The sequence below is a fragment of the Dryobates pubescens genome, chromosome 1 (genome assembly GCF_014839835.1).
Source record: "Dryobates pubescens isolate bDryPub1 chromosome 1, bDryPub1.pri, whole genome shotgun sequence".
Lineage (NCBI taxonomy): Eukaryota > Metazoa > Chordata > Aves > Piciformes > Picidae > Dryobates > Dryobates pubescens.
Genome location: NC_071612.1, coordinates 52907012 through 52923404, shown reverse-complemented (window position 1 = coordinate 52923404; position 16393 = coordinate 52907012). Strand labels below are relative to the sequence as shown.

General features: G+C 38.3%; 1 protein-coding gene across 2 annotated transcripts in view; it reads left to right on the top strand.

The window, feature by feature from the left end:
• SH3RF1 (SH3 domain containing ring finger 1) overlaps window positions 1–14075 on the top strand; it is an 82389-nt gene extending 68314 nt beyond the window's left edge. For both annotated transcript variants that reach the window (XM_054165979.1, XM_054165984.1), the window contains exons 8-12: window positions 1344–1514; window positions 1681–1940; window positions 5612–5961; window positions 8058–8392; window positions 13653–14075. In XM_054165979.1, coding sequence (XP_054021954.1) covers window positions 1344–1514; window positions 1681–1940; window positions 5612–5961; window positions 8058–8392; window positions 13653–13821 — 1285 coding nt within the window. In that variant the 3' untranslated portion in view covers window positions 13822–14075. The remainder of the gene's footprint in view (window positions 1–1343; window positions 1515–1680; window positions 1941–5611; window positions 5962–8057; window positions 8393–13652) is intronic.
• Window positions 14076–16393: the final 2318 nt, after the last annotated feature.

Below are 16393 nucleotides of genomic sequence, written 5' to 3'. Positions count from 1 at the left end.
CCCCCAGGTTTCCTCCGACTCCAAAAGAGCACCCTTCTTGTGTAGCAGGTGCATGTGGATTTGGACTGTTTCTTTGGTGTCAAGCATTTTAGCACTGCTTCTTACAGATTATTGTGCTTAGTGTAGTTAATCAGGTTCCCATCTCATTTATTCCTATCCTCCACCTTCAAAGGGTTGCTCTGTATGAGGATGCTAATGAAATTTAGAATGATGTGACTAAAAGGGAAGTTAATGAACGCCAATTAAACATCAGTTGCTTTCCCATAGAGCTTCAGTATGCGACTTTGTAGATCACCCCTAAATCATGTACCAGTGAAGCCTTTTGTTGCTAGTGCGTCATATGTTGCCTTTAATGCATATTTTGGACTTGCTTTGTCAGGTACCTATATTACTTTCAAAGCATTTCTGTAGGTAATGCAAAGTTTCCTGTCTGGACACCAAGGAACAAAAATGTAATGCTAACAGGAGAAGTATGCAGTTAATGCTATTGCTGCTGTGTGCAAGAGAGAATTTGGACAAAGTAAAGTTTTTGTAAAGCCACTTTTTCACCTTCAGTATTACAAGGGGGAGTGGGAAGGACTGGCTTTGCAAGTAATTGTGGGTCCATTTTCAAGAAAGGGGGTATGATACCCCTCTACATTAACTGGCTGCCTTGTGGAAAACATACTCTTTTTGACAAAATGTGGTATATTAGAATGGTAATTCACTATGATTACAGATGTACTGAATGATGCATTAATGCTGTTTGGAAGGAAAGAAAGGAGATAAACTTTACAAGGGAAGAGCTGATAGCTACCTTACCTGTTGATTTCAAGTTCTAGAAACATACCTTTTTCGTATTTTTTTGGCACTGCAGTTCCACAGGGAGATTCCAGTTTTGCAATTTGAAAACTCCTTCAGATAGTGATCTATCACTCCCAAGTAACAGAAGTTCTCTGTGCTCCCCACCCCTCAAAAAAAAGAAAACAACCCACAAAAAACCCAACTTGGCACAAGGTGTAAGAGATACTGGAAGCAGGTATAGGGGGAGAGAAGTGGAATATGCTGGGATATGTAGCTGTTAAAACACCTATTTAATTGACTCTACTAAATTAAGAAAACGGAGAGTCTTATGAGAACTACTGTACATTACATTCAAGTATAGTTAGGAGAACATTCTTAGTGGTCATTTCCCTTAATATTGCTGTAACTTCTGTTTGAATTTAACAGTATGTTGGATCAACTAACACATAACCCTTTCTGCCATGCCTTCTCATCTCTGACTTAACTCTCTGCCAGAGAACACAAGCGATGTTTTAAACTGGTTTAGGTTTATCAACTGCACCTACTTTCCTGTCTTTTAGGTATATTGCTATATACCCTTACACTCCTCGAAAAGAAGATGAACTGGAGCTGCGAAAGGGGGAAATGTTCCTAGTGTTTGAGCGCTGTCAAGATGGCTGGTTCAAGGGAACTTCCATGCACACGAGCAAGATTGGTGTTTTTCCTGGAAATTATGTGGCTCCAGTTACAAGGTATATTTTTATACAAGTGTCTAAATAAATAGTTTATCTAGTTTCAAGTCCAGAATTATTCTGGTTTTGTCTTTAATGCTAAATTTGGCTAGTAGAAGAGCTGTAGGTTTTAGCAACTAGCTCATTTTTCAGTTGCGTTTTAGTGTTTTGCTTTTAATTTTGGCAGGACAGGGACAAGTGCATCGCAAACAAAAGTTCCCATGTCTACTGCTGGCCAAACGGGACGAGTGGTAACTATGGTCAGCCCTTCCACTGCTGGTGGAACATCGCAGAAGCTCCAGGGGAATGGTGTGGCAGTGAGCTCCAGCACAGTACCCACAGCTGTGGTTTCAGCAGCACATATCCAAACTAGTCCACAAACCAAGGTCATTATGCATGTGACAGGACAGATGACTGTCAACCAGGCTCGCAATGCAGTTCGAACAGGTAAAAAATGAAACAGAATAAAGTAGGGGTTTGGTGTGGTAGATAAACTGTAGACAAGCTGTCTGGGCAAATGGCTGGAGTTAAGATACATGTAAATATGTGCTGGGATATTATTATAAGACACTTTTCAGGTCTTTTTGAAAGTCAAATGCTTTCTGAAATGACAATCTATCTCTGAATGGTTGAATCTTGTATTACTCTTCTCTAAGCAACTATGTGTATATACATACTCCAGTGTTCAGTTTTGTTTGTCATTCCAGGAGTATCTAGTATGGGGACATCCTTTGAGTTTCCCCAGTCATATGCAATTCATATAGTACTAAAAGTGATAAAGAGCATCCGAGTCATGCCTTTGTTTTTTACTTGTTACCTGCATAACAGCTAGAAATTGCTCTAGTTCAGCATTCACTTTTCAATTACATCCTAACATCTTTGATGACCATCAGCATTCATTCCTTCTTCATTTTCAGGTCTCTGGCTCAGGGTTGGTCCTTAGGCATTCCATTTTTTTTCTCTAATGTTGATTGCAACCTCTTGCAGCTTTGACTCTGAAACATTAAGGCTACACTGGTTTCAAGATCCATGTGATCTGTGTCAAAAAATTCTCTATTTCTGACAGGTATAACTCTGCCTTTATTCTCTGGGGCAGGCCACATCATAGTTAAACATGCCTTCTTGTTATTTAAACCCAGATCCAAAAAGACCGATAGTGGAGCTTTTGTTTACCAAATCCATGCACTCCTCTGTGGATTTGCCAGGCTAGAAACATACCACACAACTGGAGCCTAATCTATTCCAGTTGCTCCTAGGGCCTCAAAAGAAAAGACAAAAGTAAATATTTCATTTCAACCTCTCCCAGTGTTCTCTCTTTCAGCCTTGAGTTTGGTGCCTGAGGTTTCTTGACTGAATTGTGACAAAGGGTTTATTTAATCATGAGATTCTGATTGGCAAAGCAGAAGAGAAAGCAAAAGATGCAAATGGTATTATCTGTAAAGCTTCTGTGGCCTTCAAAAGCATTTCTATCTCTGCACTGCTGTCGAGGTGAATTAGTGTACAGTTCCATCCAGCTGGAAAACATGACAGTACACTTCCCATCAACTTTTCAGGTCCAAAATGGAAAAATCAAAGGGACTGCACTCTCTTCAGAGAGCACTTGACATTGTGTTGTGGTGTAAAGGTGTACTGTTGAATCACAAATACAGACCTGGCCCTTATAGGAGTTCAGAACTCAAACAATAATGACTGCTTAATGTTCAAAAGTTACAGAGAACCTTGTAGTCATCGTATGAAATATGATCACCTTGAGTTTCCCTTGCGCCTTTGGCTGAGTGTTACTATATTGATGATGCTTCTCAGATCATTGTTGAGTTTTGCAGGGCTGTTCATCAGTTTCAGTTTAGCTCAGGACTTCAAGGATCTTTCTAAAAATGACCTTAGTGAGACGTTGCTTGGTATCCCCTTTGCTGAGGCAGGGTATGCTTTCTTTATTTGAAAAGAATGAGGAAAAAAAAGGTATGTTCTGCCGGTTTCATTAAAGGATTAACCGTAGGAAATAGGATGACTTTATAGCAGTACTCCATTGATTGCATGTGAGCATAGACATATCTTGAAGAATAGCAGCTACTTGTAAGAAAACTTGCCTTTGTCTAATGAACAGAAGGCAGCAGTAATAATTGGTTTTTGCAGAAAATCTTCCAGTACTCTCTTCATTTTTGAAGTGTTCATAGTACTCAGATGAGGAAGGGTCTGCTACAGAGGATGAGGTTATGTATCAGAAAATAGCATTTAGTGGTGCTTTGTTTTTAAGAAAGAATTGGTGGTTATTACTGTAGATACTGTAATTGGGAATAATACTGTAGGACTGTTAAATGTGCGAACTTTGACAGCCTTCTCTATTATACCTAGACCTTGCATCTGGGTCAGGGCAATCCCAAGCACTGATACAGGCTGGGCAGTGAGTGGCTTGAGAGCAGCCCTGAAGAAAAGGACTTGGGGGTGCTGGTGGAGGAGAAGCTCAACATGAGCCACTAGTGTGCACTTGCAGCCCAGAAATCCAATTGTATCATGGGTTACATCAAGAAAAGTGTGGCCAGCATGTTGAAAGAGGTGATTCTGCCCCTCTATTCCACTCTGATGAGACCCCACCTGGAGTAATGCATCCAGTTCTGGAGCCCCTATACCAAGAAGGATATGGACATGGTAGAATGTATCCAGAGAAGGGCCATGAGGATGATCAGAGGGTTGGAGCACCTCTCCTATGGAGACAGATTGAGAGAGCTGGGACTATTCAGTCGGGAGAAGAGAAGGCTCTGAGGACACCCTATTGTGGCCTTCCAGTATCTGAAAGGGGCATACAAGAAAGCTGGCAAGGGATGTTTTAGGGAGTCAGGTAATGGTAGGACCAGGGGGAATGGAACAAAAATAGAAGTGGGTAGATTCATATTGGATGTTAGGAAGAAGTTCTTCACCATGAGGGTGGTGAGACACTGGAACAGGTGGCCCAGGGAAGTGGTAGAAGCCCCATCCCTGGAGATTTTTAAAGCCAGGCTTTAAGTGGCTCTGAGCAACCTGGTCTAGTGTGAGGTGTCCCTGCCATGGGGTTGGAACTAGATGATCCTTGAGGTCTCTTCCAACCCTGACAATTCTATGATACTGCTGATGCAATCTAACTAAATTATCAGGGGAATCTTTAGAGAGAAAAATATAGAGAGTAAGTGCTAGAGGCTTAATTCAAAGATACCACTTACAGCAAGCCCAAAACTCTAAATAGTATCTGAAAAGTCAGAATGAATTGACACATGAGATGTGCATGCATCAAGCTCGAGGGATGACCCCACTAAGCATTGGGATGATGTATTTTGCCTTGTATTATTTGGCTAAGTTGCCTGCACTTCATACCGCTCAGTGCTTTTGGGTCACCTCAACAACTTGGTTGTGGTTGACACATGATAGCAATGTTGTTTCTTAAGATAGGACAAATTAGTTCATGCAGAGCTCTGTGCTTTGCAGCTAGGCTGTGGCACAGGTTATTATAGTCAACCCTGCACTACTCTACAACTCCTAGTCTAGATGTTCTTTTTATTTCACAGGGGTATGAGTAAATCCACTTCTATATTTAATCATCCCAAGAGACACCAGCTTACATTTTCAGAGAAACCACTCATAGAAGTAATTGTCACTGTAATTACTGTTTGAAAGACCCACTGAATCTGTTGTGGATTTTGTGACTTGTTGAGGGAAAGCAATCCAATTATATTTTTAGCAGCTTTATAAGGAGTGTTTCTTCTTACTTTATCTTATGTGCCCTGACAACTACACAGCATGTTAAAAGGAACAAACAAGTTCTAGTCAGTATTTAGCTAACTCCTGTGAATTGAAATGCAGTCTTCACTTTCCATCTCCATCTGCATGTAAAGCATTTTACTTGGCAGTTTGGATTTCCCCACAGTAGTTGGAGTGCTGTTATGCTTTGATTGCATAGTGGGTAGCGTAGCTTACTTCTTTATTCTGGTGAGATAAATTTGATGCTGTGTGAGACATAATTATAGTAATATAAATGGAAGTTCCGAAGGTAGGAAGGAAGCTTCTTGGAGCTGATTAGCCACCGCACAGTGACTCTACCTCTGCCTTGTGAAAAAATGAACTCTTTATGTTTCATTCTTTTGTTCTAGTTGCTGCACACAGTCAGGAAAGACCTACGGCAGCAGTCACACCCATACAAGCACAGAGTTCAACATGCCTTATTCCTGCAGCTGTGATCATTCCACACCACTCCGTTGCCTCCCAGCAGCTCCAGCCCCAGCTTCCAAATACAGCTTCTTACGTCACAGCTGTGAATGTGAACCGCTCAACCGTGCCACTGCCATGTGCAGCAGCTTCTTTGAATTCTCCCAACATTGCTGCTGTGTCCTTGGAGGGAGATCTTAGTGGGAGAACTGTAAACACTCACCCTGGAGCTCCTGCATCTCCAGAGAGTGCTGGTGGAAATGCTGCCATCAGTAAAGCAGACAAGGATGTCAAGGTGTGTAGAGAATAACACAATTCCCTTGATTTCTCTCACTTTCTTCGTGCAAGAGATCCATTTGCTGAATAGCAGCATTGTAAGGTTTTTAAGACTGAGTCTGAAACTCAGGCAGCCATTTTGTCAGCTATGGGCATATTTATTATTTGCCATACAAGAATAATTTAGGATGTATAAAATACAGAACAGACCTTAGAGAAGGGTTAAAATAGGGGAGCAACTTCATGCTTTAAGCAGGAAAAACAAAAAATGAATGGGTAAAGTTCAGATGAAGGATTAGATTGACTGTTGGAATTTTAAGTATTTTGTTTTTCTTAAACCTGCAGTCAATTTCCTGAATACTTCAGAAAGTTGTAAGGTTAGCAAATGTTATCAGTAAGTACTTATAAACTAATAAGACTATAATGAAAAAAACAACAACCAAAACAAACCCCCCCAAAAACCCCAAACCAAAGCCAAGCCAAATTAAAACAAAGAAAAACAACTCCAAACAAACAAAACCCAGCAAGCCCAAAACACATTATGTTGCAGGAACATACAAAATTGTCTGACAAAATCAGTATTTTTTTAGGTTGCCTTCTTTATTAAACAGACACCTCTAGAGATTATAACAAACGTGTCACCAGCAATGTTTACTGGACAAAGGAAGAAAGCATGTAACTGTCACTTCTAAAGGTGGATCAGTGGAGTCTGTAGTGATTCTGCTTTCCTTCTATTTGAAGCATCCTGCTCTGTAAACTCATTCTCACCATCCAACAAGTCATGTGATTGTTCCTCTGTAGGCAGAAGCGTTCCTCCAGCTTTCTAACTGCTTTTTGTTTTACAGTTGTGTTGTAGTTACAAATTTTTCTTCTTTTTACAACTTTCTTTTCTTATCAAATGTTTTAGGCTTTACCTTACTACTTCGTTCACATGCACTCCTTAATGAAGCTTATGAAGGTTTCGCTCACAGGCTGTACACTAATCTCATCCACTTAATTTTTAATGTATGTTTTTTATTGCTGAATGAAGGTGCCTAGATTTAATTTTAAAATTACTTTAGCCATAGCCACTGAAGTCAGACTGAGGTGCCCTTAGGCAGAGCTTTAGAAAACTTATTTATGTTTTAAAGCATAAACAAACTTATTTATGGTAACTTTACTTGGACTATGTTAATTTCTTTGAGTTTCTCTTCTTTCCCATTTGCTAGACAGCAGTTTTTTGCTGAAATAGCTTTAGGTTTTTTGAGATATTGAGGAAGGACAGAGGATTTTTTTCATTCATAGTTCACCGATTCCACTGCATCGCAAACTATAATAAATATCTCACATTCCTCATGCTTTTTAAATTTTTTTTTCTTCCTTTGGTTAAAAAGCTTATTTTTGTCTCCAGGGCTTACAATCTGGCACCTCTCATAAGCACTAAATTCACTCAGAGTGCAACACCCTTTAAAAAAAAAAAAACAACCCAAAAGACAAGAAACACAAAAGCTACTTAAATAATTCTCTTCAGGGTAAGTAATAGTCTTCAGGGATTCCTGTCTGGACAAGCAAAAAGAATGTTTACAATCCTCTCCTCTAGCGGAGCAGCAAAACACAATGCATTCCTCTTCTGGCAATTTTCTGTTAAATCATGAAGGTCTCCCCTTACTGAGGGAGGATAAGTAAAAGACACTTATCTAAACAGCAGCCTCCGGGGCAGACTTTTCTCCCTGCTTGGTTTAAAATTACTCTTCTTGCCTTCCTAGAAACTTCTGTGTTAACAAAAAACTTTATTTCATAGATTTCTCTTGTGGCAATCCAACTCCTCATTCTTTTTTCTAGACAGCCTTTGGGCTAGTGCCCTTGGCTTTTATAACAAACCTTAACTAACTTAGTTAAGGACTTAGCTGATTTATTGTCTAAACACCTTACTGTTTTTCTCAGTAGAATTTTAGTAATTATCTTTCTCTGTTACAATTTGCATAATTATCTTCGGTAATTTGTACAGTCTCTAGTATCTCCTCATAATTTACCACGTGGGTCCTCTCTGATCATGATGGCATCTACCAGAAGGATGTGTTTGGCTCCTCATGGGAGGCTTTTGTTCTAAAATGAGACACTGCTTTTGCTTTACAGAAAGAAAAGAAAGGTTTGCTGAAACTGCTTTCTGGAGCATCTACTAAACGCAAGCCCCGATTGTCACCTCCAGCATCACCAACGCTGGAGACTGAGCAAGCAGCTGCAGAGTTAGCCCTTCAAGGTGCAGTCGGGCCAGAGCTTCCATCAGCTGGAGGTCACAGCAAAGCTGGGTCTTGTCCTACCGACGGCGAGGTCTCTGGGCTGGCACAGGAGACATTGCATTGGAAAACAAGTTCCCTGGATTCCTCTATTCCAGTAGCACCACCACCTCGGCAGCCTTGCTCATCCCTGGGTCCAGTCCTGAATGAATCCAGGCCTCTTGTCTGTGAAAGGTAAATTATCCTGTGCAGTTAGACGCAGGCAAATGAACTAAAAAATCCACTCTCTGACACTTGCAGTGTACGTTAGAACTGCTTAAAAATGCTGAGATCTTATAGCAAGATGAAACTCACTTTTTAACAATGCTTTATATACATACCAACCAAAACTCTTGTTGATATTTCTTTATTCTTTGTGTTATATTGAGGTTTTTGAAGGAATAGACACTCAAATAAGGTGATTGCAGGTTTGATATGAGAAATTATCTATGAGTGAGTTTAATATATGATTTCTTCAGCTGTTGCAAAGATACTTTTACTGTCCAAATGCACCATTACTGTGCACTCCACATAGCAAGCTCTAGGGCAACTACTCAGTCCTGGCTAGTGAGCCTGAAAAGCTCACAGTTGTCTGGACTCTGAAACTGCCAGGAAGTTTCTTTTAAGTTCTGTCACTTTTCTTTTGTATCCACTTAGATTTTCAAATTTCCAGGCTTTCAGTAGACCACACAGACTGGGAAGGAAGTGGCTGTTTTCTAACCGTCTCTTTTCATTATTCCTGATAGTACACAAGCAATATGAAAACGGTTATAGGATTCCTTTTGCTATAGCTACAGTATGTGTGACATATTGTGTCCCCTCAATTTAAGAAGGACATTAAGACACTTGAACGTGTCCAGAGAAGGGCAATGAGGCTGGTGAGAGGCCTTGAGCACAAGCCCTGTGAGGAGAGGCTGAGGGAGCTGGGGTTGCTTAGCCTGGAGAAGAGAAGGCTCAGGGGAGACCTTATTGCTGTCTACAACTACCTGAAGGGGGGTTGTAGCCGGGAGGGGGTTGGTCTCTTCTCCCAGGCAACCAGCACCAGAACAAGAGGACACAGTCTCAAGCTGTGCCAGGGGAAGTTTAGGCTCGAGGTGAGGAGAAAGTTCTTCACAGAGAGAGTTGTTAGCCATTGGAATGGGCTGCCCAGGGAGGTGGTGGAGTCACCGTCCCTTGAGGTGTTCAAAAGGGGACTGGACGTGGCACTTGGTGCCATAGTCTTGTAGTCATGAGGTCTGTGGTGACAGGTTTGACTTGATGATCTTTGAGGTCTCCTTGTTGATTCTATGATTCTATGATACTGAAAAAGATAATGGAGTTGCAATGGTAACAGCTCTCAGGCTGAACTGAGTTAGAACTACTGTAGTAGACTTTGTTCTCATATTATTAGCTCCTGGTGTGTGGGCATACCATTGTATTTTCAGAGGTCCCTTGATCTTAAGCTGTATTCATGTGTTAAAAGCTAGAGAGTATGTAAGTTTCTACTTCTATCTCACTTCTGTCATACCTTTTAACGTTTTTTAAGAGGTTATCACTGTTTCTATGCAATTTTCTTGCTGGAAATTTCAATCATACTAAACTTCTGAATTTAGATGTAGACTTACAGATGGAAAATAAAACATGACTCTTCTTTAAGGTTAACATTTGTTTTCACATTATCCTAAGTCTGCTTGGCAAAGTCATGTTTTTATGCTTTGAATGAAAAGAATATCAGTTTCATCTGACATGACCAGTGGACATTTGTGTAAAGTTATTTTCATCCTCACAAAAAGAATTTTTTTTCACTTCCATGATTGATTTTTAAATTTTTTTCCCTCAGAACTCCTTACAGAAAATTATGTTGTGTTTTTTAAATTGATCTAGTAATAATATTCACTCAAACATTCTTTTTATTCTATCTCTGTATCCTTATTAACTATTAGTTAAGTGATTATTGCTTCCAGACAAGTGCCATCACAAGGTCATTCTCCCTGGTGGTCATTCAGAACTGTGACATTTTGGTCAGTGTATTTGAATGGGATTTCATCTGGGTTCCTTTTGTCCTTTCCATGGCAGGGTTAATGTTTATACTGCTGAGGTGCTCTTGTCATGTTTCTATTTCCTTACGTGGAATTGCTTAAAATATGTTGCTTAATCATACCTACTACTTACATTGTACACGGTAGCTTCAAAATAATCGATAAGGATTGACTAATCTTCATTAGTCTGGAAGAAGGAATGCCTAAGAAAGATACTGATGATGAAATAGTATCTTTGGTGTTGAGGAGGAGAATAGTCATGAGGATAAGCTGATGGAAAGCTGAAGAACAGAGAGGGCTCCTGCTAAGATTCTTCTCTTCACAATTCCAATCACAGACCACAATGTAATTGGAAAAAGAAATAGTACTCTTTCTATTCTGACTCTGGCTTTGCAGTGTAATTATTAGTGTTCAAGTTTTATTTTCAAAGGTGACTAGAGGATGTAGGAGTTGAGTTCTGCTGGTTATTCTGCATGAATTAAGAGCAACATAGCTGGTTCAACTCTGGAAAATCATTTTATCCACCACAAAATGACTGGTGTAACATCTGTTTCTAGTGAGCTGGCTAGTGGCTTTACAGAGCATCAGGTTTTATCACATCTGGCAGTATTTAATGCCATTAATTAAATGCTGTATGCATTTCGGTCTGCCCTAGATGAGTGTTGATTATCTGTGGGAGTCAAGGCACCTACTCAGCAGACGGGAAAGCTGCACAACAGCAGGGCATAAGTGATTTGAAAAGTAAAATTTTAAAGTGCATGAGAAAGCAGCTAAAGCCAGAAGTTACATAATACTTGTAATAATAGTAATTCCAGCTTTCTGTGTTTTCCTCAGCTAAAATTTTCTGCATGTGAGAAAATATTTTATCCATGTGGTGATCAGGAAAACCACAAGTAATTGTCCAAAAATCAACTAGAAATAGATGGAAAGAAAAGCAGTGTTTTGTGTCTAGTGAAACAGAAGCAGTGAAGAAAGGGAGAAATACATGAAAGATACAATCTTCTTCATGTTGCTGAAAAGTGTGAGAAATGCCAATATTAGAAATTGTAAGTAGAATGGAAAATTGTGAAGATGGACCACCACCACCTCCCACCTCAAAAAATACAATTCACAGTGTGCAAGAACACTATGGGATACAGCCAGATGCATTAGGAAAATCAGGAATGAACTGATGGCAAATACACTGCCTGCTTCTGGGAGGCTGAAGTGCTTTTTAAAAAAAATAATATGGTATCACTACCTGGTTAAAAGTAATTAGGATAATATTTTGAAGACTGAGGAAAAAGGAAAATTTAAGGAAAAAAGACAAAGAAAACAGAAAAACACATACTGTGCAGCTTAGGTGAATGTAAAATACTAAAGCTTAGGTGACCACAAAAGATCTGCAAATTTGACCTTCAGACATTCAAAACATTGCAAGATACTGAATGGAGCGAGAAGCAAGGCAGGTTGAAGCGTGGGATTGAACATGCTTTTCCAAAACACAGGTCACGCTTAGTTAACGTGATTATTTTTCTCCAGGGACCTGGCAATGAACTTTTGAGGTGAAGCATAAGCTGTTCACTCTGCATGAAATTGGTAGTTTTGGCAGTATGTTGTAGACTGTGAAACAGGTAATAGAAAAGGAAGGTTTATTCCATAGCTGATCAAAGGTGATCTGAACAGACAGCTGTTTGAATGTGTGATGAGTCTGGACCTGATCATCTCAATTTGGACAAACAGAATTTGTAAAATGTGGCATAAAATTTGATCATTTGTGTAAGAAAAGAATGAGATGTGATTTAAAGGTGCAAAGGCTGGTAGGTTTTCTCTCACGAAACACTGAAAAATATAGAAAAGTAATATTTTAACACCAGCCATACTGTGCCTTGGTTTAGGCATTAGATTACAAGATGGGTATCAAAGTAGTCAAGAAGCTAAAAGTTAATGAGAAGTAGTATACATTTCTGCAGGGCTGAAGGAGTTCAAAACCGTGTGGAAAGCTCAGGAGAACAGAGTTTCTGTGCAACCTGGTAATCCTCTAGGAAAGGCAAAGAGAAGATTGGGTTTTGCAAAGCTGTTGGTTTTGAACACTGAGACGGGAGCCAGGGATAGAATAGACTAGTCTGTTACTTAGGAGAGCACACAGGTTACTAATAGATGGCATTAGAAACAGAAGCCAGTGTGTTTCAGGTTGGACTGTTTACAAGACAGAATGCAGTGTAAGCATTGAAAACCATGTTTTAAGAGGGGTTTTGGATAAAACTAGTGCTATGTGTGCGAGGGTTGATTTTCAGCTTGAAAGCAACCGGTTTGTTACATCGGTAGAATTTCTTTGTAGCTCCATTGTAGTTCTTCATCCTTCACTATCTTGTCCTGCCTGAGTAGTTTACAGTCTTAATTAGAATCTATTAAAAATATTTGCTTCTTATGTCCTAAGTCAACATTAAAACGCAAGTTGCTCACTAGTTTAAGGCTCTCCTAGTTGCTCTCCTAGTTTAAGGCTTTTAAACTTAAAAGCTTTTTTTCAGTTCTACAGTCAATCATGGATTCTACTTGATTTCAATATACGGACATTATTGGTTGTGTTAACTAGAGAGTGAGTTGCAGTGTCTATCAGAGAAATTGATTAAGAAGTTGACACAATTGTCTACAGAGATGTAACTTAAATTTTAGGTAGATGTGAAGTGAAACCATGGTAGAAGAAACTGAGTGGTGTTATGCATGTTTCAAAACAGGGATGAAACAGCATAGCCTGTTTTTAGTGCACTCATCTTTGAAAAGTGGTTTTTGCTGTGGAAAATTGAAAAAGAAAAGATTGTGGTTTGGGTTTTTTGTGGGTTTTTTGTTTGGTTTTAATCAATGCTTAGGAAAATTGTTGAGACACTTAAAAAAAAAATGTACACAAATTGTGCAGATGTGTCCAAATAAGATGCTACATGTTCTGTCCTGAAAAGTTGTGAAGAAAAATGAAAAGAATTTAAAACAATAATGCAAATGAATATGTTTTGCGGCTTCTTTCTGTTCAATGCCTTTCCTTCAGAGTCTTCCCAGGGGTAATACCATATTAAATATACAGTTAAAAGTTATGTCCAGTTACTGCTGTGAATGCTTTGATTATTGCTGAGTTACGCTGCCTGGAATAGTCTGCAAATTTATATCCAAAAATTTGTTTACTATTTTTTTCCTGTTATCTAAGTAACCACGTATTTTTATAGGAGCCTTAGTGAAAAAAAAGGCTTGGTAGAGGATGTATACATTTGACTGAAATTCATTACATTGCTAATTGTTATTTTCTATTAAATATGTACTTATCTTTTAAGTTGTTATGTACTCAGCAAACAGTTCTAGGCAGTTTCTTGTTTTCCAAAGTCTTAACATGCACAGGAGTATTTTTTAGGCAGGGTGGAAAAAGGGAAAAATAACCTAAATAAAGCTGTTCTCTTCTCATTACACAGGTACAGGGTTGTGGTATCCTATCCTCCTCAGAGTGAAGCAGAACTTGAACTTAAGGAAGGTGACATTGTTTTTGTACACAAAAAACGTGAGGATGGCTGGTTCAAAGGCACTCTGCAACGGAATGGAAAAACCGGCCTTTTCCCCGGCAGCTTTGTAGAGAACATTTGAGAAGATCCATTCCAAGAGCTTCAAATCATACTGTATTGTAAAATAGCACAAATATTTTACCAGAAAAAGCACAGTCATTAATATTCCCAAATGACTGTAAGGTAAACAAATCTACGTATTTTTACAGTGTTTATAGCACAATTACACCAGCGAACAAAGAAGATGGAGACATCTGCTGGTTTTATCACTTTGGATTCTTAAGTGTGATGTGTGCCTTGTACTGTCTGATTTATTATATAGAGGAACTTTTTTCCCCCCCCAAGTATGTTACGTAAATGAAAATTGTTTACAAGGCTGTAACTAATTTATTCTTGTGTTTTTAAACTTGAATTTTGTGTAATAGCTAAAATTCTTGTGACTATGATTTTAACAAATTATTAATTTATGAAAGAATTAATTGAGGGGAAGCTGGATTCTCTCCTTATGAGCAAGCAATTATATCTGATAAAGAGCCTCCCATTTATCCTCTGAACATTTTTCCCCTGCTGTGTCCAACAGTGGAGTAAGTCTCTGTTTTATGAAGTAATGTTGAGTGGTGGTGATGTGGCGTCAAATAGAATTTGCCAAGTGGGGAAGAAAATGTGTATTTTGTTCTTTGGGCAGAGAAAAAAAAAAGTTGTTGGTGTTTTTGAGTCTAGTACTACTTTTTCATTAATCACCCAACTAGAGTAATGTTTCCAGGAGGCAAAGATAGGTGTGAACAACTGAGTAAAATTCAACCATCTCAAGGTTAGGATCATCTCAAGGTTAGGAGGAAAGACCTTTAGGAGTGCAAATAAGAAATTCCCTGTACCTTCTGTTGTGTAATATCTTGGGCTATTTGAACACAGCTTAGCTTTGTGTATGTCACCAGTTCCTTGGGCATTTAGTGCTCAGGATTCCACAAAATTGGAAGGAATGCTAAAGCCCAACACTCACAATGATTATATCTTGAAAGCATCTGTTTAATAAGACTGAATACGAAAATAAAACAATAAGGTGTACTTAATGTCTAAAAATGCCTAAGAAGTGTAATTTGCTGTTCTCTTAAAATGATCTGCATGGCCAAGAGATGTTTTAAAATGTCTGAGCAAAAGTGGTGGTAAGTGATGCACTTGTGTTAAAGACTGTATGAAACACTGTGAAAACTTTACTAACTTCATAGCCATTGCTACTTCGGTATGTCCTGACATTTCCTTTGGCTTGCATGTGTTACTCAGTTCTTGCAGTAATATAACTGTGCATGGTTGGCATTTTCCATTCCAAATTTCTGTTGATGGGTTATTTTGCTCTGAAAGTTTCCCAAAAGCCAGTTGACCAAAACTAGTGAGCCTTTAACCAGAGAAGGTGTCCAGTGTTTGAATAATGCATTAATAAACTATTTTAATGTTCTTGCAGCTGACGCACACAGAGAATGCAGCCTGCAAGAAAATGTTGTTAGTCTTTCAGGGTTTTGTTAGAGATTTGACACTGGTGAACACACTACTCAGCTGAACTTGTTTGGTTTTTTAATTGTATTGTTTGATTACAGCATTTTAATGGTGATTTTTTTGCAAGACACTGAGCACCATCATCTCCAGTTAAATCTGATGTAATTTGGCTGTTACTCAGCACTTTACAAAGGGAAGCCAGTAGTGTGATTCAGTGTCACACAGTACAGAGAAACAGTGATAAAAAGGTACACATCGATGTGTAAAATCATTATGTTTTAAGTTATGCATTGAAAAATATCAAATGTTAACGATAAGGATTTCTTGCAATATCAGGTAATATCATGATGATCTTAAAAATAATTAAAAAAAAACCAGAAATCTATAAATATATTTAGTTAGACCTGACAATATTCCCAAATTAACCATCTCTCTGAAACACTGTATAATTCCATTTTTACGTTCCTAAATATTTTTAAATAGTTTACTTGAATATTCATGTAATATATAAAGGTTTTGTGAAATGAATTTTAGTTAGAAAGAAGCTGATACCAGCTTTTGTCAGCATAAATTGGCACCAGTGTGTCATAATATTCTTATTTTGGAAAATTTAGTGCATTTTATATTAAAGACTACTAAAGGTTAATTTTTTTCTATCTCTACTCTCTCCATATTTTAAACTAAGTGACTAAAGTACCTCTATTAATAGAATTTCATGGCGTAAGGTCAGTTAAAAATCAGCTGTTAATCCAATAGTTCTTTTAGATGGAATCAATTTTTAATTGATTAAATTTTTTTTAACATTTAGTAAATGTTTGTAAAAAGGGCTTATTACATAGCAGTACAACGATAACAAAAATGCTGTTTGTCATGCCTTTTTGGGGGGTGATTTTTAGGGGTTATTTTTTGGTTTTGGCTTGGGATTAATTCAGCGTAGAAACAGACAGACCCTGTGCATTTGCTTTGTGTAATTCCATGAAAAATTTTGTAAGGTATTTTTTATCTATGTTTGAAGTCCAGTGAATGTTACGTGATTGATTTACTATGTTAAACTTCCAATCCTAATAAATATTTTCTTAGCAAACAGCTAAATCAAAATGTGTATGCAAACATTAAACATAAATTACTTGTAAGGAATTTGACAATAAAATGACCAAAACTTA